At 42.6% G+C, this 21,344-nt stretch overlaps 2 protein-coding genes across 5 annotated transcripts in view; one reads left to right on the top strand and one right to left on the bottom strand.

The window, feature by feature from the left end:
• Positions 1-302: 302 nt before the first annotated feature.
• On the top strand, positions 303-8,164 carry cep83 (centrosomal protein 83). 3 transcript variants are annotated; one of them, XM_032589565.1, is made up of 16 exons: positions 303-1,181; positions 2,132-2,282; positions 2,402-2,494; positions 2,601-2,732; positions 3,291-3,542; positions 3,615-3,746; positions 3,829-3,943; positions 4,953-5,097; positions 5,185-5,334; positions 5,844-5,919; positions 6,004-6,161; positions 6,238-6,367; positions 6,448-6,554; positions 6,627-6,762; positions 6,996-7,009; positions 7,379-8,164. In XM_032589565.1, the coding sequence occupies exons 1-16, from the start codon at positions 988-990 to the stop codon at positions 7,566-7,568; spliced, it is 2,175 nt and encodes a 724-aa protein (XP_032445456.1). In that variant the 5' UTR covers positions 303-987; the 3' UTR covers positions 7,569-8,164. The 3 variants fall into 3 exon arrangements, with proteins under 3 accessions (XP_032445456.1, XP_032445455.1, XP_032445454.1); XM_032589564.1 differs by lacking the exon at positions 6,996-7,009 and having other exon boundaries at positions 407-1,181; positions 6,627-6,789; positions 7,413-8,164; XM_032589563.1 differs by lacking the exon at positions 6,996-7,009 and having other exon boundaries at positions 762-1,181; positions 6,448-6,789; positions 7,413-8,164.
• The window catches only part of plxnc1 (plexin C1), a 42,542-nt gene continuing 28,811 nt past the window's right edge, over positions 7,614-21,344 (bottom strand). For both annotated transcript variants that reach the window (XM_032589529.1, XM_032589528.1), the window contains exons 21-31: positions 20,851-20,997; positions 18,380-18,548; positions 15,087-15,187; positions 12,622-12,697; positions 11,692-11,726; positions 11,510-11,605; positions 11,230-11,393; positions 10,996-11,143; positions 10,712-10,852; positions 9,205-9,279; positions 7,614-8,522 (exon numbers count right to left, since the gene is read on the bottom strand). In XM_032589529.1, the coding sequence (XP_032445420.1) occupies positions 8,418-8,522; positions 9,205-9,279; positions 10,712-10,852; positions 10,996-11,143; positions 11,230-11,393; positions 11,510-11,605; positions 11,692-11,726; positions 12,622-12,697; positions 15,087-15,187; positions 18,380-18,548; positions 20,851-20,997 (1,257 nt within the window). In that variant the 3' untranslated portion in view covers positions 7,614-8,417. The remainder of the gene's footprint in view (positions 8,523-9,204; positions 9,280-10,711; positions 10,853-10,995; positions 11,144-11,229; positions 11,394-11,509; positions 11,606-11,691; positions 11,727-12,621; positions 12,698-15,086; positions 15,188-18,379; positions 18,549-20,850; positions 20,998-21,344) is intronic.

A 21,344-nucleotide genomic window follows, 5' to 3' on the forward strand; every position in this document is an offset into this window, starting at 1 on the left:
GGGCCTGTACACAGGAACAGAAAAAGAAACGGACAAGAGTTTCCCATGATTCCGTAGTTTGTAGTTCAGAGCAGCTTGCCAGCTAGGCTACCTAGCGAGCTACAAAATAGTGGTGTCTCTGTACAAGAGGTAAGTTATCTTGTTCTGTTGACAGTTTAAACATATCAAAGAATAAGTAGCATTTACAATGCTGTTTATGCAGTTGTTTGTAATATCCTTCTAACTCCCAAACCCAGTCATTTTTTGTAAATCACGTTAGCACAGTTAGCTTGTCTTCAAAGCTAGCCTACTCTACAGGCAGCAGTTCGGTTCGCTGCCTCAACATGTTTCAGTTATGAACGCTGTGTTTGACATAACATTCAGAATTAATGTATTTTTCAGACTTACTGCATGTACTTGTTAAAAGAAATGAGCAAAGATGCCGAGTGTCCGATAATGCACACAGCGTAGAAGCTAGTTAGCGTGTCACGCTTCGGGGCGCGACATTCAAACACAACAGTGGACGACGACGTTAACCTCCAGTGTAGCCATTACCCTCAATGTGTGTTTTTTTTCCCGTTACAATTATTAGGAATTAAAAACTCGCGGTTGGAACAGTTTTATTTCTCTAATTAAAGACACTTATTGTGAGCCTTGTTGCTTTCTAACTCTTGACAGTCCGTATTAATCCAGAGGCTTGTGAAGTGGCCGTGACCAGGTTCAGAGCAGAGTTGGTCTAATTGTAATCACAGACTCTTGTATCCATAATAGCAGCTGCTGCCGGGGAAACGAGCGAACTAATCACTTGAGACCGATTCCGAGCTGAGAGCTGATTGGGACAAGAGGCTTTAGGGACTCGAAGCCACCATGGTTACTGACAACAAGACGTGAAGCTGAAGCCACTTTATTCACCGTTGAACTGCGTAAAGACTCACACAGACCGCGGTGAGTTGTGCCGCTTCATTCCCCGCTAGTTTACTGTCGGGTTTTGCACCTGCCGCAGGTGAGATGGCCTCGCGCGGGCAGCCGGCCTCTCTGGTCGCCAACCTCGTGCCGGGGATGGGGAAGTCTGCAGCCGCGCTGGGGCTGTCCGCCGGGCTGGGGGGAGCGGAGCTGGAGCTGCAGAAGATGCTCATCGACGAGAGGATCAAGAGTGAAAACCACCGGACCAACTACCAGACCCTGAAGGCTGAGCACACCAGGTACTGAGGAGGGGAAGGGTTCCGTTTATATGGACCTTGATGGGAAAAAACACAATGCAACTTACGCTTTCATCGCTGCTAAAAGAATGATACAAATGTCGGATTGAAACGATCCTAAACTAATTTAATAATTGAATAAGCATTAGCTGCAAAAAAGGGCATTTGCTGAAAGAACAACACACTCAGAGCCGCAATTAAGCCAAAAATGTACCGTACAAAAAATATTTATATTTTGTGTTTAATTAAGGTAAAAAACAACAAGAAAAAACCAACTTCTCTGTCTGTAAACAGGTTCTTCCCAGAATTTCTCCACTTGAAGTTTTAGCTTCAAATTTTGTATAGATGATCTCATATTAAGCATCTTTTGCTATCCAATTATTAATTGGTTAATTGCCAGTGTAATGATGCTGAGCTTTGTTTTATCTACAAATGATCAAGCGTTCAACAAAGGAATATGTTGTTGCATTTTAGGTAATATGATATTTCTATTAAAAAGCAATCGAGTTATTCATTTGTCTTTCTTTTCCCCGTCCGACCCCGGATAAAGCGGAAGAAGATGGATGGATGGATGAATTTCTAATATTGTAGCAAACAGGCTTCGGTAGTTTAATGAAAATCTGCAGAATGACCATTTTTTTCTATCAGATAAATTATTTGGAATAATTGATTACTAAAATAATGAAATAGGTGCAGATCAGCGATCAGAGTGACGTCCAGAGTTTTTGTGCATCAGTCGGGCAGAAACTTTACAGTCGACTTTCATCCTCTGTTCCATTCTCTCTATTCCTTTCCTGTAAAAAAAACAAAATAATAATTAAAAAAAAGGATCCAGTTTAGAATGAAGCAGACACGTTTGGATCTAATAATTAGAACCGAAGCCGCGTCGCTTCAGTCGGAACCAACCGGGAGAAGAAGACAAAAAAAGTTCTGCGTCTGGTTTCCGTCTCCAGCCTGCAGACGCAGTTCACTCAGGCGCAGGGGGAAGTGAGGCGCCTGCTGAGCGAGAAACAGAGCGAGCAGGAGAGGCTGCAGCTGCTGCTGGCCGAGCTGCGGGGAGAGCTGCTGGACAAGACCCGGGAGCTGGAGGAGCTGCGCCTGCAGGTACAAGAAGAAGAAGGAGGAGGAGATGTGTTTATTTATTAAAAAAAAAAAAAAATTATATACAGAGGGGATTTTGAAACAAACTGCTATCGTTTTGTTGTTTTTTTCCCGGTGAGCAGGTGATGACCCCTCAGCGGCTGGAGCTCCTCAGAGCTCAGGTGCAGCAGGAGATGGAGGCTCCGGTGAGGGAGAGGTTCAACAAGCTGGAGGAGGTGACGGCAGACGCCGGACAGCGGCCAATCAGCTGCAGCCTTTTCCCCCCTCCGCCGTCGACCTGATGGCGCCTCTCCCTCTGCTCTGTGTGTGATCGCTCCACAGGAGACGGAGAAGTATCGGTCCGAGTACAACAAGCTGCGCTACGACTTCACCGTCGTCAAGTCCCAGCTGGAGCACCAGAGGGAGGAGCACAGCCGCACCCTGGAGGACAGGAGGATCCTCCATGAGGCCGAGGTGGGAGTTCAGACCAGCCTCAGCTTTTTCTGTTACAGTTTAGTTTGATTTCTTTCTGCCTTTTTTTTTTGTCTAATTCAGTTAGTTTGAATTAGTTTTTAGAGTGTTTGTTGGTTTTTATTAGTTAAATATTGTTTAGTCTCAATTGAGTTTTTTAGGGGCAGTTATTGTGATTATGTTTACATTGATTGGGTAATAAATGCTCAACGTAAAATACCATTTTCAAAAAGAACCTATTCAGTTATTGTTGAGCAACCAGCTGACCGGAGTTTTCTCCGACCATTTTTACAGACCAACATGGTGAAGGGCTGTAATTTACCACCAGCTGATGGAAGCTGAACATGTGGGGGGAAAAAAAAGTCAATTTCACACCAGTTTGAATTTCCAGTTAGTTATAATTTTTCCCATTAATTACAGTTTTTATTTATTTCAATGAGCGAAAATGTTTTCTCAGTTTCAGTTTTTGTTATGTTGTTAGTTAACTATAACAACCTCGGCTCGGTCGGAGGTGGATGGTGGTATAAACGATCCGCTGACCGTCTGGTTTCCTGCCGTCAGGTCGCCCGGCTGGAGAAGGAGCGGGAGGAGCTGGTGGCGCAGTATCAGGACTCAGAGGCCATGTGTGACGGGAAGCGGGTGGAGGCTCTGCTCAGGGAGAAGGCCCAGCTCCACCAGAGGCTCAAAGGCCTGGAGGCGGAGGTGGCCGAGCTCAGAGCCCAGAGGGATTCCTCGGGCCAGCAGGCCGAGAGCGTGCAGCGCATCCAGATCAGACAGCTGACGGAGCTGCAGTCTGCAGTCAAGTCACAAGAGGTGGAGCCGCTTTCATCGCCCTGCCGTGTGCGGTAGGGTCAGACGTAACGTCACAAACGATGTTTCCGACAGGCGGAGCGTCAGTCGCTGCGGCAACAGCTGGACAGGATGGAGAGCGAGCTCCAGCAGAGCCTCGAGCAGAACGGCCAGCTGACTGGGAGGCTGCACCGCGCTGAGAGGGAGGCCAGCGCTCTGACCGCTCAGGTACGCTGCTCAGCGTCTGGTCTGAGTCTGATTCCTCAGGGAGTCGCTGCTGCTTTAACTCTTCACCTCTCACTGCTGGCAGATCGACAGCCTGAAGCATTCACACAAACTGGAGCTGGCCAGCGTCAGGCTGGACTGTGCTCGATCCAAAGGAGACATGGAGAGGGAGAGGGACACACTGCAGGGACAGGTGGACGGTATGGAGACACACGCACACACACCCACACACACACGCACACCCACCAACACACACACACACACACACCCACACACACACACAGGGCCCTGATTGATTGATAAACTGGTGTGGTTGGCGGTTAATATGTGACATTTTATGTAATGTTATTACCCATCACTTTTCATTTAGTTATAAAAATTTTGATTATGACCAATAGAACTTTAAACCTGATTTACAATTTAATTATGATATTTTTATTGTATTTTTAAAAATTTTTTTATTAAAAGTGCCATTAACTTTGGAGTTTTAAGGATAAAATTAGAAATGATTACTTGAAAGGCCAGATCTGCTGTGACATTAAAAAGCTCATAAGTGGCTGTTATGTTTACAATGATTGTTTTTATCTCCAATAAGGTTTTTGTTGGTTCATAACTTTATTAGTAATAGACCTGAGACTCACCAGATCCAGGCAAACTGTTACAGGAAAGCACCCTGTCAAAATAAGAGTTCCTGGATGGTAAGTGTCTCTGAACAGAAATGTTCAGCTTTGACAGCAGACTTGGTCTGGACTTTGACTGGACCATTTAATACCTCAATATGCTTCGATCCACAGCAGGTGTGGGTGGTGCTGAGGGTTGATGTCTGCATGTTCTAGATGTCTCCTTTACGCAACAAACTTGAATCAAATGAATTGGTCATGAATGTTTATCTGTTCTGCTGGGAGGAGAACCTCTGTCTGTCTGTCTGTCTGTCTGTCTGTCTAATGTCTGCAGAGCTTCTACCAGCTCAGCTCTGACTGGCGTCTGCTTCATGTGTTGTGTTAGTTTGTCAGTTTTCTACTTCCTTCTAGCATAAGAAAAATAATTTTCCAAGAAACACTAAATCAATGTTTTTCTTTCCTAAAGTCTTACCCAGCTAAAGTCAATTCTTTAATAAAAGCTACTGTACACATCACAAATAAGCTGTGTTCATATTTTCCAAGACAGGAAGCATACAATGTGTGTATCTGGTGTGTGTGTGTGTGTCAGGTCTGCAGGCAGATGTTGAGGTGCTGAACGCGGCGCTGGAGCGAAACAAGGAGGTTGTGTTGGAAAAAGAGAGAGAGATGGTGAGGAAGGTGCAGTCGGCCCGAGAGGAGGAGTTCCACAAGATGGCCACCTTACACGAGGAGAGGTGAGAATCCGTTCATGAACCGGCTCCAGAACGAGCGAACATGAACGAGCGAGTCGCGTTGAATCATTCTCCATGGGTTTGTTCTAGGCTGGAGTTGGAGAACCGCCTGGCAGTGTTGGAACAGCAGAGGGCGCTGCAGGACTCGTCGGATCAGGCGCTGAAGGAGGAGTGGGAGGAACGACTGCGCAGCGCTCAGCAGGGAGAGGAGTCGCTCCGCAGAGAGCTGCAGAACCTCAGGTGGCCGGGCCGGAACTGTACACCACAAGCGGGGCCCTTTATAGCTCTGTGGGGCCCCTAGTTTATCAAACTACAACACAGATGATCCACCAAAATACCACATTCTGTTTTACAAGCATAACAGGCTGCAGTTAATTATTAAACATGCTAATAATACATCAAGGCCAACTTATTTTTTCCCCCCCATAAATGTAAGACTTTTTAAGGATGCACAAACAACCTGAGTTAATCTTTACATCTTTATTTTGTAATAATAATAAGCATATAAATGATGTAACAAATATGAGATAACTACACATAAAGACGAGATATTGGAATCCTTCACAAACGGCCCCAAGCATTCGGCCCCAAGTAACGGCCTGGTTAGTTAAAGTTCCTGTTCCTGTTTCTGTGGTTTGAGGCTTCAGTGTTTCAAAGTCTGGGGATGATGTGAGGTTCCTCTCAGCCAGCACAGCACAAAACCACCTGGTCTTCATTTATTCTAGAAAGTCCTGTTTTGTGTTTCTTAGAAACAAACTGCAGCAGCAGAGTTCACAGCTAGAGGCGCTAGAGAGACAGAAAGCAGAGATTAATGACCTGCAGCAGGTGAGTCTGCATCTGTTTGTTCTTTTCTCTGTTTCTTGTTTCAATGGATTTGATTTCTATCCTGAATCTTCTTTGAAACAACAGCAGAACCAAGACCTCGGCGTCCAGCTGGGGGCGCTGTCGCGCTCCGAAGGCGAGCTGACGGACGCCAACCAGAGACTGAGGGAGACTCTGGACAGAGTGAGGGAGGAGGCGCGGGCGACCCGGGCCCAGGCGGAGCGGAGCCAGCATGAGGCAGAGAGGTGCGGCCCGCTCGCTCTCTGCCGCTTTCTGTGCGTCTCCACGTCTTCACGTGTGTGTGTGTGGCTCCACCTGCAGGATGGTGGAGGATCGGCGGGTCGAGTGGTTGGAGGACAAACACCGGCTGCAGGAGCGAGAAGCGGAGCTGCAGCAGAAATACTCTCAGGCTAAAGAGAAGCTGCAGAGAGCAGCAGTGGCTCAGAAGAAGGTTAGCTTTTAAATCTGAGCATGTCGGGAGTTTTAGACACTGCCGCTGAAACGTGAACGCTGCAGCTGTTTGTCGTTTAGAGGAAACATCAGACGGAGAACAGAGAGAAGAAGCTGCACAACAAGATCCAGCTGCTGGAGGCTAAAATCGAACAGCTGGAGCTGGAAGCTGCTGCTGCCACAAAGAGGTGGATGTCACTCCATCATGTCTGCAGCTCCTCTGTCACACGTCACTTCTTATTAATATTTTATTCTTCCAGACGGTCAACGTTCTCAGAGGAGCAGGCGCAGCTGAGGCGGAGGCTGAAGGAGCTGCAGCGACGACACGACGAGTTCCGCTGCCTCCTGCTGAGCGGTCAGGGCCCCGCCCTCATGACCTCCGCGCTCTCCCTCGGGGTCGAAGGGCGACTGGCTGCTGACCCGGTGAGCTTCAGACCCTGAGGCAGCCCTCAGGAGGAGGAAGGAAACGCAGCGCAGGCGGAGTGTCAGGAAATGATCGAAATATGAGGCTGAAAAAAAGCAGCTGATGTTTCTTTTCTCTGGAACTGGAATGAGATTATTTAAAAAATGATCCCGGGGGAAAGCCAGTATTCATACTGTTATATACAAGATACTAATAGGAAGTTTAGAAAAACATTTTAATGTTGATGAGGTCTTAACTTTATTTATTTATTTTTTTGGTTCAACTCATTACTCACTAGTTCTGAGTTCTGGAACCTGCGTGGAAATTCCTACTTTATGGAGAAATGACTGACTGGGATTTAACGTCATCCCTGCTCAACCAGGAATAATCTAGTCTAAGTATCATAGATCATGTAGCAAGAAGAAATAGAAATGTACAAAATGTATATTTAAATGTCCATACTGTCATAAAAACTAACCAGTAGATTGTAGATCATTTCCCTGATGTAGGCAGAGAATCCAAAGTTCTGACAAAACTCAAAGTATTCGACCCCCTGATCTCCATGTTGAAGCTTTTTCTATACATTCAGCTGTGTGTGAAACACTGCAGAGGAGATGATGGGGTGATTGTGTGTGTCCTGCAGGAGGGAGAGTTCTCTCTGCTGCAGAGGAGACTGGAGAGTCTGGAGAACGCTCAGCAGCAGCAGCTGGAGGAACTGGGATCACTGGTGCAAAAGGAGCATGATGAACCTCCCAAACATGACCCCCTGACCCCTGACCCTGTCACTTTGGACTTATAAATATTTTGTAATCAGACGGTGCTTTTCAAGTCAAGTGAATGAAAATGGTTTGCAGAGATGTATTTTTCTAAAAGTGAACCAGTTTCTTGTTTTTCTTCTGCGCCTAGAACAGAACTGACTCAGGGTTCAACGTGTTTACATCTGGTTTAGACCAGGGGTCCGAAACTCACCGGTGCTTAACAAAACCTGCTTAGCATTTTCAAATTTAGCTTATTTTATGGCTAAAAAAACAATTTCATATCATAGAAAAACTAAACTTTTACAATAAAAGAAATGTTCCTTGTGGGAACAATTCATATTTATGCAAAATGGAAAAATGCAATGTACTTTTACCATATATATATATACATATATATATATATATAAAATTCTCTTGTGCCATTAAGTGGTGTAGAAAGTATCAGCTTGCAGATCCCTGGTCTAAACTACAGAGGAAATGATTTGTATGCAGTTGTGACAAAAAGCACTACATGCTGCAACTTGCACATGAGATGTACAGATTGTTCATTTTACTCGCCCAATCACTCAGGGATGTTTGTGACTCATTTGTGGCTTCCTCTGTCCTAATGTGTGATATTAAATGCTACCGTTCATCAGGTGACTCCTGTTTTAGCTCCTGAAACCTCGCAGGGTTTAGTTGCCGTCGTCTCTCTGCGGCATTTGAGCAGAAGATTCCGTCTCTGTTGGTCACAAACTTTCCCCTAAATGCAAGCAGCTGATCTCTGAAACTTGAGTTTCAGCTTCATGCAGGAGGCGACACACACGTTGCCAGTTCAAGCGTTTGTCATCCTGGATTTGGAAGCAGCTCCTCCCTTCCTGTCGTAGTTCACTTCAGTTCAGCATCAGCGCTCAGTTCCAGGAGCAGCTCTTCAGTCCATCAAACAAATCTTTGACATGCTGCAGTTGCTCCAACAGCTCAGCGGGGGCGCCGTTACTGGACAGCTTCTCTTTAATCTGTGGAAAAATCCAGATGGATGCAATGTGAACTCATCCACCAACAATAAACACTAGATTTCTCGTCGCTCGTGTTTTGTGCAGCTTCTGTTATGCTGGTCCGTTTGAATCTTCTGTTGGAAACATCTGGAACGCTGATAAGAAAGAAGTCCTGCTCTGTAGAACATAACGGAAACAACAAGCTGACATGAAGCAAAAGAAGCTCTACTCATTTCCTCTGCACAGCGCTTCATGTGACATTCAGTTTCACAACTCGAGTTACTGCTGCAGCTTTCTACATCCCTGACAGACGTGTGGAAACAGCAGAAGACCCCACAGAGCAAACTACTGTAACTACCGCCATAGTTTCAACACTTTGAGAATGTGACTCCATGTTTCTGAGAGGTGGATTTATCAGAAGAGTAAATGTAATCCAGCAGCGTTTCCTGGCCTGCATTAGGCTGTTTGTGCCAATTTGGATTTGTTGTCTCCAGCAAAAAATCAGATGGGGAGATATGTGGTCATTAAGGAAGCAAAAAGCTCCATTAGGTTGTGATTCTGCCCTCAGCTTCCAGTCTATCTGTTGGCAGTGCATAATGGTTCTAATCTGCAGCACAACTCATTAAAATGGGGGATTTTTAACTAACAGTAAAAGCATCTGTGAAGCTGGAGCAGTGGAGTTGAGGTGGACGTGAAGACTGACCTCTGTGAAGTATCGCTGTATGAATTTGAAGAGTTCTCTGAGGGCTGCAGCTTCGTTGAACTCGCCTTCATGTTTCTGAAAAAAAAACAAGAAAAAAAGGGACGTCAGTCATCATGGCTGCCATGAAATCAATAATCTGCCATCTCGTCTCTGTAGGTGTCACGACCTGATTAGTTCACTGCCCGAACCACTGGAGGAAATCTCATTTCCTCCTACTGTAGAGTAAATTTGCCATCTACTCTTCATACTGTACCTTTGAGTTAATAGACATTTATTTTATTAAACTACACTGATAGTTTCTGGTTGCACAGCAACTGACTCGAGGTTTGCTGAAACTACAAACATCAAGGGTTTTATTTCATTATGATTGTACATATAGGGAGCTGAATATCAATCAGTTCTTTAATGTATTCTAAAACTCATCCTGCGTCGTTCTTCCACTTTAAAATTTAGCGCCGTTTTGTGTCGGCCTGCCCCTTTAAGTTCCGGTAAAAATCAGCTTTTATACAGCCACACTGATGTTCAGTGAGGGGTAGGTTTGGTTTTGCACAACCTTGTCTGTGTAAGCTGTAAACGGATTCCTACAAGTCCATCATGTCCACAGCGTTCACGGCCCCTGGAAAAAAAAATCTTCCTGGTACGGATGCAGGCATAAAAATGAGCGCGTTCACCCACAGATTCATATTTCTCACCTGCCTCTTGAATTTCAGTTTGACACGACATTTTTCAAGATGGCTTCCAATTTTGAGCCTTTTCCAGCTAATTATTTCCATACAAGTGTAATCTGCTTTTTTTTTGGATGAGCTTTTTATCACATCAATAAAGTAATAATAGGTAGCTAAAACAAACTGAAGACTAATGAGTCTAACACACCAATCGTTGCTCCTTCCTTGTGGCATTGGAGTTTGCTAATTTTTTAAAATGTTTTTAGCGGTTTAGCATTAACAAAGCTAAGGTTATTGTTAGGTAAAGTAATGCTTAGTGAAGCTGACTGGTTAGCTGTGCTGACCACTCCCAATAACTACTGCCAAACATATTCTCCATTGCAACTACGGTGGCCATTTTGAAAAATATTCAGCAGAAAAAAAGAAACACAAGATCAAAAAAATAATATATATGAGTTCTATGGTTCAAAAACATGGAGGCTGTGGTTTGATTCCAAACATTCATTCAACTTTTGATTGCAGTGCAAAAAATAATTTTCCATGACAACCATGGTGGCCATCTTGAAAACTCAAACAAACAAAAAAATCAGTAAATATTATTTGAGTGGGATTCTACCCAATTTGTCTGACATCGGCAAATTTAGTTTTCTTATATGACCATGATGGCTGCCATCTTGTTTTTTTCAGTCTCTAGTTTTTTTTGTTTTTTCTTCTAAAAAAAGAAAGACATTGGGAAAATCTCTGGCAAGTTTGGTTCTCGTATCCGCATGTGAAAGATTCTGCCGAAATATTTAGTGATAAACATACATTTCTCATTGGATTTGTGCAAGACTGGACTTTACCTTGGACTCTCCCTTCAGGAAGTCTTTAAATTCAGCATCGCTCACTGCTGGCTGCTCCCTGATCTGCCTGTAGTAAGCCTTCACTTCCTGCTTGAACTTGGGAATGTCTTTGGCATAGAGCAGCTTGTTGGTTGGTGCGTGCTGTAAGACATCAAGGTTCAATAGAAGTCATTTGTTTTGCAGTCGTACCTTGGAGTCCTGCCATCTGTCTCCACAAAAAATAAGAAGGAAACAGCACTTCCTGTGATTGTGCAATACGAGACAAATGTGCAAAACATCTTCACCTTCCCCAGCTGGGTCTCGCTCAGAGAAAAGGAGTCCATGAAGGCCTGAGCGACGACCGACAGGCAGCCGTCCAGGTGAGGCGTCTTCTCCATGTCGAACACGAACTGCGGGTTTTTCAGGATGTTGATCCAGAAGCGCAGCGGCAAGCTGGTGTGGACAGAACAGCGTCTGCTTTAATTGGTTTCCTTAGAGTTCGTCACTGTCCAGTCAGACCCTGGGAAGCTCATCCATACCTGTTGGTCTTCCAGATGTGTCGGACATCTGGGTCGGTGATCTTCATGTTCTCTGCCTGAGCGTCCAGGAAGTCAAAGAAGTACTTGATGGCGAGGGGAGCTTTGCTCTGGGTCACCCCCCAGATGGACCTGAAGAGGTTCTCCACGTATGAGTGAACGGCCACCTTAAAGAGACAGGACAACACCGGGTAACGCACGCTTCACACTGAAATGATCCAAACGTTGTCCGTTGTTTCAGCAGGTATCGGTTCTGTTTTGCGCGGGGAACGTTTCCTCTTGCCTTGGTGGAGAGCAGCTTGGTCAGGTACACTTCCTTCAGCTTCAGCTTCTTCCTCTCTGGGTTCTTCCCGTGGTCCTCCACCACGTCGGGGTCAATCTGCACCACCACACCAAACCCTCACATCAGATCCACGCAATAACCACCGCCGGTCCATTTGACAGAAAATGCAAACCGTCTCCTACCAAATGGAAGTATTTTCCAGTGAAGTTCTCATCATCTAGGTGAAGAAAACAGATTATTATTTGTTATAATGTATTATTTATGCATTATTTTGACTCGGAGCAAAACATCAGAAATCAGAGCGTCTTGCACACGTGGCCTTCATCCTGATTATGCTGATCTGAAATAATATTTCATCCAACAGATGATGACGCTGCACTTGATAGATGTTGATGGCAATGTCAGAAATATGTTGATTAAAATAAATGACGTTATTCTACTAGTTTAGGATATAATAAATGATAAACAGAACACAGCCTTGTCTCATAGTGAGATTGTCAATAAGAATTATTTTCCCCTGGTAGTGACTAGATTTAATATAATAACTGAAATGAAGACTAAATATTGTAAGTAAGTATGCATATGTTCAACAGGAAGTTTTATTTGCATATAAAGTATGTAAATGAAGCTTCCTGACAAAAAAATATTTCATCCAGAAAGAATTTTTGAAAGACTTGATACTTGGAAAATAAAGACCAATAAAGGACTTTTAGTTACAGGAATGAGAAAAGCTGACAAAAGTCTAGCTGACAGTCGTCAACACAGAGTCACTGTTAAGGAAACTGCCTGGCTCAAAGTGCAGCAATGGAAAGTTGAGTGGAAAGAAAAAGTGCAGCAGAAAAAGGGATGACTTGTTTTGGGAAGGGTCTTGCACTCCAACATCCACCACACAGATAGTAAATAATAATAATAATAATAATAATAATAAATCAAATTGACAGGGCCGTTGCTAGGCATTTGGGTTCCATAAACACAAAATGTTCACACCTCCGCTGAGGTGTGAACATTTGTCACACCTCAGAGGCTGAAAGATAGAAAACCGTGGAATATGAATCTGCCACAAATGCATTCCGTGGTTGAAAGTGAAGCCATGACAGAAACTTAGTTCTTACCTTTCACACTCCCCTGTGGGCTGAGTGGAGGATGAGTTTTCTTTGACAGCACTTTAACAGTGGCCCCATCATTAACCTAAAGCAGAGCAAACTCAATATGTTAAACATGGAAATGCACAACCACAGCAGAATTAACCAATCAGCTGGCCGGTGATGGGAAACAGAAAATGCCTCTGAAGCGGCTAAAGACTGAAATCTGTTTTTTCCCCCCCATTTTCACTGACGTATCAAAACTGAAAACCCTCTTTTTCACTCTGTAATCACACAAACATGACGGCATGTTCTGCTACTCCGAGCTTCCAGTTTAGTAAAAATCAGACAAGCTGTTGTCACACTTGTTACTCGTCCTGCTCCATGTGGCCGGCGTGCCGAGAAAACATCTCATATGCGTCCAAATGAGAGGACCTGAAGTAGATTTTGTCGAACGTCACGACTTTGCTAACAACAAAAACATACAACACACACGGTTCGTTCTGCTGTTTCAGGAAGCTGCGTGTTATTTTAGCTGCTTTATTTCTCACACATTTAAAGCTCAGAGTTCCCCGAGTAGTTAACAAGTATTAACTGAAGTAATTACAAGTTAAGTCTGTTGGTTGGAGCTACTTTAAGCCTTTCACATGCTGGGGTGAGTGAATCAATGCAGACTGAGGGTCTGCGTAGGATTGCATGAGATTGGAGTGTAATTGGAGGGTTTCTGCAACATTTGAGTAGGACTTCGTTGACTTTGTGGTAGCAGCAAAGACACTAGTCTTGGAGTTAAGAGACTTCATAGAACAGATTTTATTTATTTATTTTTGATTTATTTTTATCAGATGCAGAGGCGTTATTTTACTGAGGCAGCATATCTTTATAAGCTACTAAAACATAGACAAACGTGATGCATTAAAATGATATATAGTTTGTGATTCTTTTCCTTCTATAAGGTCATGTTTTTTTATCCAGTCAGGTTAAATGACTCCAGACCAGGTTTATTCTGGCAACCTGCATCATAAGCATGTATTTCTCACATAAAGCCTCTGATATACCTGCTGCTATTCGTTCATTAAAATTTTGGGGGATTTTTTTATTTTTGTACAATGTGCCATTTGATGTGTGTACACGGGGAGAATAAAACCACCATTGAGAAAATTTGATTTTTTGACATTTTTTGATAGATTTTTGGTGATGTTCAGTTGACACATTTGAGCAGCGATGCAGACCCCCCCCCCCCCCACACACACACACACATTTTTGCACAGCTATCTTTGCTGGGACTTTCCACTAACTTCCATTCATTTCTACAGCCTAAACCGTACCCTTACCCTTATCCTAACCCTATCCATTACATACCTAACCCTAACCCTAACCCTAACCAAAACTCAATTCACACCTTAGTCCTAAATCTGATCCCTGACTCAAAAACACCGTTTCCTCTTGTGTGGACCAGGCTTCGGTCCCCACAAAGAGCAGTGTATCCCCACAACGTAGTGTAAGTCAGGAAAATGGTTCCCACAAGGTATTAGAAACAAACACACACACACACAAACACACCCACTGCCTGTGTTGTTCCTTGTTGCTGCTGTTTCGACCCAACCTGTCTGGACACATCAAAGCCCACATGAAGTGAAAAACATAATTCACATAACTTGAGCTTATGATACTATCGGATGATGGTTCAGACTCAAGAAAGTGTTTTTTTAATTCCTTCAGATTTAGTTAATTATTGTAGCTGTGTATGAAAGAAATATCCAATTTCCATTTTTGTTTTTATTTTATTCACTCAATTATAAATACTAATGGTTCACGTAACCATTAAAAGAAATCATGAATGAAAAACAACAGAGATGTATAAACTTATACCTGAACCCTATTGACCATTTTCTACTTTTATTTAAATATTAGCACTGGCTGAACTTTTGGCAGTGTGAAAAAAGCAAAATGTATGCATTATTATAATGTTTGAGGGCACATGCATTGTTGTATCCAAGATTAATCATGTGAATAAAAGCCACATGAAGGAGTCAGCCCAGGTCTTGAGGCTGTGAGGTTTCACATTTCCAGCATCTTCCCCACAGCGACGAAACCGACAGACGGTTGGCCCCTCATCCCATTAGGAGCCACTTTCTCCTGATCCATTTATTTATTTATTTTCGATAAACAGCTTGACCCCTTTCTGGATGCGATGACAAAAAAAAAAAGATGAAAGGAGCTTCCCTGTCCTCTCTGCAGCAGGCTGTCGGCTCAGAGGACGAAAAGTTTCGTTCCGTGTGCAAACGGGGCCGGGAGTTTGAAAGAAAGTGGAAGTGGAAGTGAGCGCAGCTCCTTCTCCTTCACCTTAGTTAATGCAAGGCCTTCTGTTCAGACCAAATCTGGTGATGGCTTCAGATGAACTTTCAGCAATATGTTAAAGTTTGAGTTTGGTCTGTGAGGAACTGCGTGTGTTTGCTCCCTGTTACGGACGACGTGTGTGTTCCGCTTTAACTCACCTTGTAATGCCTGAGTGTGTTTAGCTTCATCACCTCCCCTATCACCTCTGAGCCTCCGTCCACTTCCTGAAGAGGAAGGAACGATCCATCCCTCTCGTACTCTGGTAGAATATAGAAAAAAAAACAACAACCTTATTTAGATATTTTAGTTTCAGAACAAAGTGTCAACACTTTTGCCTTCCGGCCACGAACGGGTCACTGCAGGAAGGAAATCCTAACCAGTGTGGGTTTTTTTTCTAGAAAACAGATTGTTTCCTAACACAGAGAAAAAGTTGCTAAGTTCCTCCAACGGGAAGAGAAGAGATATTTGCTACAGAGCAGAGTAAAAATAAAACACAGAGTTTGGTTTCCTGTCACAGATGCTGGCGCCGTGGTTTAAATGGTTCTGGTGATATTGGGTCAGTGGGTGAACTGATGCAAACTGACCTTATTATGAAAAGAAAGAACTGGTTTTCTTCTGCACTTATTTCAGCATTTTAACCAGAGGATGAACTGATCGCAGTTTTCTGACCAATCGACAAAAATCTGTAAAAAGCCTGACCTGCTGATCCTGATTTTGTCGGAGAAGTTGCTAAATGTAGCAACAAAAGTTGCTGAGTTGGCAACAGTTGGGTGACTGTTGTTAACAGCACACAGGTCAAAGCAAAGCAAAAAGGGACAGAGGCTGATTTCATGGCCTCCGCAGAGGTAAATAAGAGCAGCTGATTTTCCAAAATGAAGGAAATCTGGGCTGATTTATCCGTGCGCCTCTAATTGTAGCAGGTTTTTTTTTAAACAAAGTGTTTCTCAAAACATTTGTCAGTAGGTCTAGCAATGATACAATCCAGAAAATAAGACCAGGAGTAGGTTGTTCCACCATTGGTAAATAGTTCTTTTCTTTAATCCACTGAATCACGGATCTGATAGAAACCCAACCCGCTCACTTTACACGGATCCTACAAGAAGTCTTCATCTGTGTTACATCTGAAATATTATAGATTTAGAGTCTTCACTTTCCACAAGACAACTGCAGGAGATTAAAACTCATTTAAAGACATAATCTGGATGCTCTGATACAGAGGTGGGGACTCGAGTCACATGACTTGGACTCGAGTCGTTAAAATCACGACTTGAGACTTGACTTGAAAAAATGCTCAAAGACTCGGACTTGACTTTGACTTTCATGCCATTGACTTGGGACTTGACTCGACTTGAAGCTGTTTACTTGAAAAGACTTGATATTTTTTACTCAAAGTCTTAAAATTTAAAACACATTATTTATAAAGTGGCGTCATTAATTAATTTCACTCATTCCGTATCAATATGCGCAGACCGTCACTATGGTTTTCCTCTCTCCTTATGTATGTATGTGTACGTAGCTGCAGCACAACCAATCAAATTAACAGGATTTGGACGTTTAAAAAAACGCGGCAAAGCTACAGAGCTCAGGGAACGAAATACGAAATAACCGCTCGAATATGCTTCCGCGAGTAATTTCTTTTGGCTACGTAGGTTATGAACTTTCGACTAAAAAACGAACTGCAACTTGTAAAACATGCAAGAAGAGAATATCGGATGGAGATGCCACGACGTCCAACTTTGTCCGGCATTTGAAGCTTCACAGAGATCGTAGGTGGCACTTTTCTTTTGCTGTAAGATAGTTGACTTTAGCTAACTTCGTGTTAGCATGTGTACTCCGGGTTAAATTGGTGATGATTTACCATAAATCCGGTCCTTCAAATGCCTCCACAAATAATGTCCACCGCGTTAGCTCAGGAAGCCGGTGGATAGTGAGCGGGGCTCCGGAACAGAAAGCAGATTCTGGACCTGAACACAGGGAACAGAGTCTCTCTGTCCCATCATGATGATGAGCCGGGTCTAGTATCATCTAAGGATGGTTGGTGTATTTGAAGACATCTACGTTGGGAAATTATATTGACAATATATTGTTTACTGCAGTCAGTGCATTAAGTCAACTGTTTTTGACTTAATGCGCTGACCGGCGTGACTGTCACATGTCGCACAGAACCCATTTCCAAGTAGTATAGCTTTGCTGGGAAAAAAAAAAAGACCAAATACAGTGACTGTCCCAAATAAATTTTGTGTTTAGAATATCTGTCCCATATTTACGGAGGACTGAAACTAACATACTTAGAAATAAAAGCAGAAAAATAAATGCACCAGACCTTCCTGAGTTTACTTGTGATAACTTCATTTATACTTATTTCATTTTTTGAAAACTATGATTGTTGTGGTGTTGATGTTTATTTATGAATAGAAGGAGTAAACTGAAGTCAAATGTAATTCATGAAAGGCTGTAATTTATTTTCTGACATCTGTTTACTTCTGACAGATTTGAAGAATACCAGATGAATAAGAGGATCACAAATGAACCTCAAATACATATTTTAAAAAGAACAAATGGTCTATTATTTGAATTTTATGTATAATTGCAAATTATTAAAAAAAAATAAAATAAAAACGACTCGAAATGACTTGAAATTAAAGGTTCCTGACTTGAGACTTGACTCGACTTTTGCCTGTCTTTACTTGAGACTTGACTCGGACTTGAGGACAGAGACTTGAGACTTACTTGAGACTTACAACACAGTGACTTGGTCACACCTCTGCTCTGATAACAATCAGCTGTGGTTCAAAGTGGGCAGGATTGTCTGACACGGTGCTAACCTGGTTCACATCTTACTTCACACATCAGAATTAGTTTGCGTTGTTAGGTTTGGTTGGGCTATTTTTAACCAGCAGCTACATGATACTGTTAGCTCGTTTTGTGAAGTATTACAACTTCTCCTGCAGTATCTGTACTGATGATACACCGCTTTTGACATCACGTGGCCCATCGCTGCTACAGGGACTGTAGTGGTCAAAAGAGGACAACAATAAATAGCTTGGGTCTAAATGCATTTCAGAGTTGGTGGTCTGGTATGAACCATGTACAGCCCTCAGTTTATTAAAGACCTCATCGCTTTAAGGTTGTTTTTTTTGGCTCTAGTGGCCTTTATATTTGAAAATGCTAAGACAGGAAAGTAGGTGGAGAGAGAGAGAAAGAGAAGGTCTCCATATTTGGGTTGAGCTTAATTCCTGCACCACCCCAACTTTACTACATCTGAACCACAAAGATTTGTTCATTTTCCTAAAATTGTCATTTTAACATTTCCTCCTTGTTTTGTGGTTTATGTCATGTGTCATTGTTTTTGGTGCATCAGCTCTTTTGTCTGCTCCCTTGTTCTTCCTGGTGAAGGACCCTGCTGCAGCAGGTGTGAGTGCTGCAGCACATTAGTGTCAGTTTCACTCACCAACACTGACGTCTCTAATAGAGGTGTTGTATGCGAAGCCAAACTTGGTCTTGAAGGTGTTGAGGATCTTCTCTTTGAGCTGCTCCACGGTGTCACAGCTGAGGGCGTCCACCTCCAGAGGCTCGCTGACCTCTCCATCACTGCCCACTGCGAACAGAACCTTCAGCTTCTGGAGGCGCAAACACAGACAAGATCTCATTCATCTTTCTCTTTGCCTGAATAATACAAATAAAGGATTTATGCCTTATATTTAGAATGTCAAATATATATGTTTTTATGTGTATATGTAAATGTTTCTGTCATACTTTGGAGTTTTCAAGTAATTTTTATATTGATAACCTGAATAAAAACATAAAAATACTTTTTTCAAATAATGACTATTTATTAAGGGGAAAAACCCTCCTATCCACACCCACCTGGTCATGTGTGAACACATAAATCCATCTCCAATCATGAACAGAGTTCTAAAGACCAAAACCACTTCAGAACAAAAGTGGAAGCTTTAGGAAGATGTGCTTCCTGTTGCATCTGGTTTAAAACCAACAGCATCCAGAAAACGACAAACTGAAAATAAAACATGGTGGTGGTAGGGCGATGGTCTGGGTCTGCGTCTGCAACCTGGATGATTTCTCATAATGGTCACAACAAACACTTAATTCTGAAAATCCTGGAGAAGGATGGCCAGCCCACCAATTTGGATAAAGGTCATGACCTCTTCCATGTTAACGGAATCATCTGCTGACATACTGAGTTCAGTTGCTTTTCAACAAACTCAGGGAAATTATGAGCTTTGGCTTGAAAGTCTGCTGGCCGTTTCAGACACTCTAATGTCTGCCACTCGGCTCCACCGGCGAAGTGTGCGGTGGGACGGGGCGAAGGGGAGACACACGTAGTATATCTGGGGTGCATGTAGCAATAACAACAAGACGGCCCGTCTGTAAAATCATTTACAGTCATCTTCAGCTGTGGTCCTCTAAGCTGTTTGCAATTAGCTTTCCTTCTGGTTGCAGATGGTGATGTCCTTGGTTCATGTCATCAGTATGAGTTAATATTTAATGCATTAGTCAAAGAAAAAGTGTCATGAAGAGTAAAAAAAAAATAAAATAAAACATACAAGTCACTCCTGACTGTAAAGATGCAGGACCAGACAAACTATAGAAAAATAGAGCAACTGTACATCTGATGTTATTTATCACAGACCACTGATGTGATGTAATTGGCCACACATTTACTGACAGCTGTGTTCGGAATGATAGACTACTGAACAGCACTATTAAACACTTAATGCAGTTTATTTAATGCATTAAGTAAATGCATTAAATGCAGTAAATGCATTTGGCAGTACTGATTTGAGTGCGGCCAAATGTGTCAAAAACCACTTTTACCAGCAAACCGAGCAGTTTATCACACTTCAAACATCTCACAATATGGCCTTATCAAGTTTGTAGTTTGATTTTCCAAACCATTTAGATGTTTTCTGATGAATCTGCAGATTTTATATAGAAAAGTTCGAGAGTAAATTCGTTGTGCTATGCATGTCCAAAGGCAAGAGAGGAAGTTAGTTATCAGTTCCTGTTCTTGCTAATAAGTTGGCTTAGTTCCATAAATACATTCACTTCAGTGATTATACTGAAACCTTAATAGCTTTACAATAATAAAAACTAACACTTGGTCAAAAGAAACAATAAAAACAACAGTGTAAAATGAGTCCATTTAAAAATGTTTAGTTGCTCGACAGCTTTCGATCTAGACTCTGTAGTTCTGTTTTCACCAACCCAGAGAAACAAAAAACAGAACAGAGAATTAAGAAGCATCGGTTTGTGGAAGCGCAGCCCGCCGTGCCGAGAACCAGGCAGCGTTTTAGCATGAACCATGAGGCCATGCAGTCATTATAAATAACACTATTAAAATAGTTTGGAGTTTTCCATTACAGTTTGATTGAATTTCGCTGTGACTTTCTGTTAGAGTGTTTTCTAGTTTTCGTTAGTTATTATATTGTTTAGTTTTAGTTTAGTTTTCATAACTTGTAATAGGAGTTTTTTCATACTTGGACCTTTTTCTTTAAAATTCTGCATCTAAAACTGAACCACAGTATTTTATTGTGTTCATATATAACTTGATTGGGTAATAAATACTCAACTGAAGATACATTTAAAAAAAAAAATTAACCACTTATTAATGTTGAACAGCCAACTGACCCTGGTGTTTTCTTCCTACTTTTACCATTGCAGTTTTACAGACTAGCCTCCAAGAGGAGCGTGGCGTATCGTAATGACCTATTTGCCGACAGCTGACATGGGTACTGGGGGAGGGGAGGGGCGTAAAAAATTTCACATCAGTTCAAAAATAAACATTATTTATGTCAGTTAACAAAAATGGTTTCTCAATTTCAGTTTTTGTTAGTTTCAGTTAACTATCACAACCTCGGTGTGTGTGTGTGTGTCGGTGGGCGTGTGTGTGCGTGTGTGTACCAGCTGGCTGAAGTCCTGAGCCTGCCACAGCAGCCAGTCCTCGCTGAGTGTGTACAGAGCTTTCTCTGTCACGCAGTCCACCGGCCCTTTGGAGATCTGCTGCGCGAGCGCGCTCACCAGCAGGAACAGATGCTGCCCAACACTTTCCTGCACGACACCAGAGGTAAAAAATAAAAATGAGAAAATCAGCAGCTGGCCATCTTACACGCATCAGGTTTGTGCAGGCTGGAGTTTACTTTGAGCTCTTTGTTGCACGTGGTTCCTGTGGTTCCAGAAAACCTTTGGCTTCAAATACAATCAGCCACAATTAGCAGGCAGCTTAGAGACACGTTAATAAATACATATATAGCTGTGATAAAACTGTATGGGTTTTTTGCACTTATTTATCTGGAAAAGTTCACATCAAACAGATTTTAACATCAAAGGTGACCTGAGTAAACAGAAAAAGATGAGCTCAAATAATTACTGTTAAGAGCGAAAAAGAGTGAACAACT

Source organism: Xiphophorus hellerii, chromosome 17 (assembly GCF_003331165.1).
Source record: "Xiphophorus hellerii strain 12219 chromosome 17, Xiphophorus_hellerii-4.1, whole genome shotgun sequence".
Lineage (NCBI taxonomy): Eukaryota > Metazoa > Chordata > Actinopteri > Cyprinodontiformes > Poeciliidae > Xiphophorus > Xiphophorus hellerii.

Excerpts from the sequence above, each read along its gene's own strand:
- cep83 (XM_032589563.1), top strand. The coding sequence starts at position 988 with ATGGCCTCGCGCGGGCAGCCGGCCTCTCTGGTCGCCAACCTCGTGCCG. Across the intron at positions 5,098-5,184 it reads GCCACCTTACACGAGGAGAG|GCTGGAGTTGGAGAACCGCC; the intron begins GTGAGAATCCGT and ends GGTTTGTTCTAG. Across the intron at positions 5,920-6,003 it reads AGATTAATGACCTGCAGCAG|CAGAACCAAGACCTCGGCGT; the intron begins GTGAGTCTGCAT and ends TTGAAACAACAG.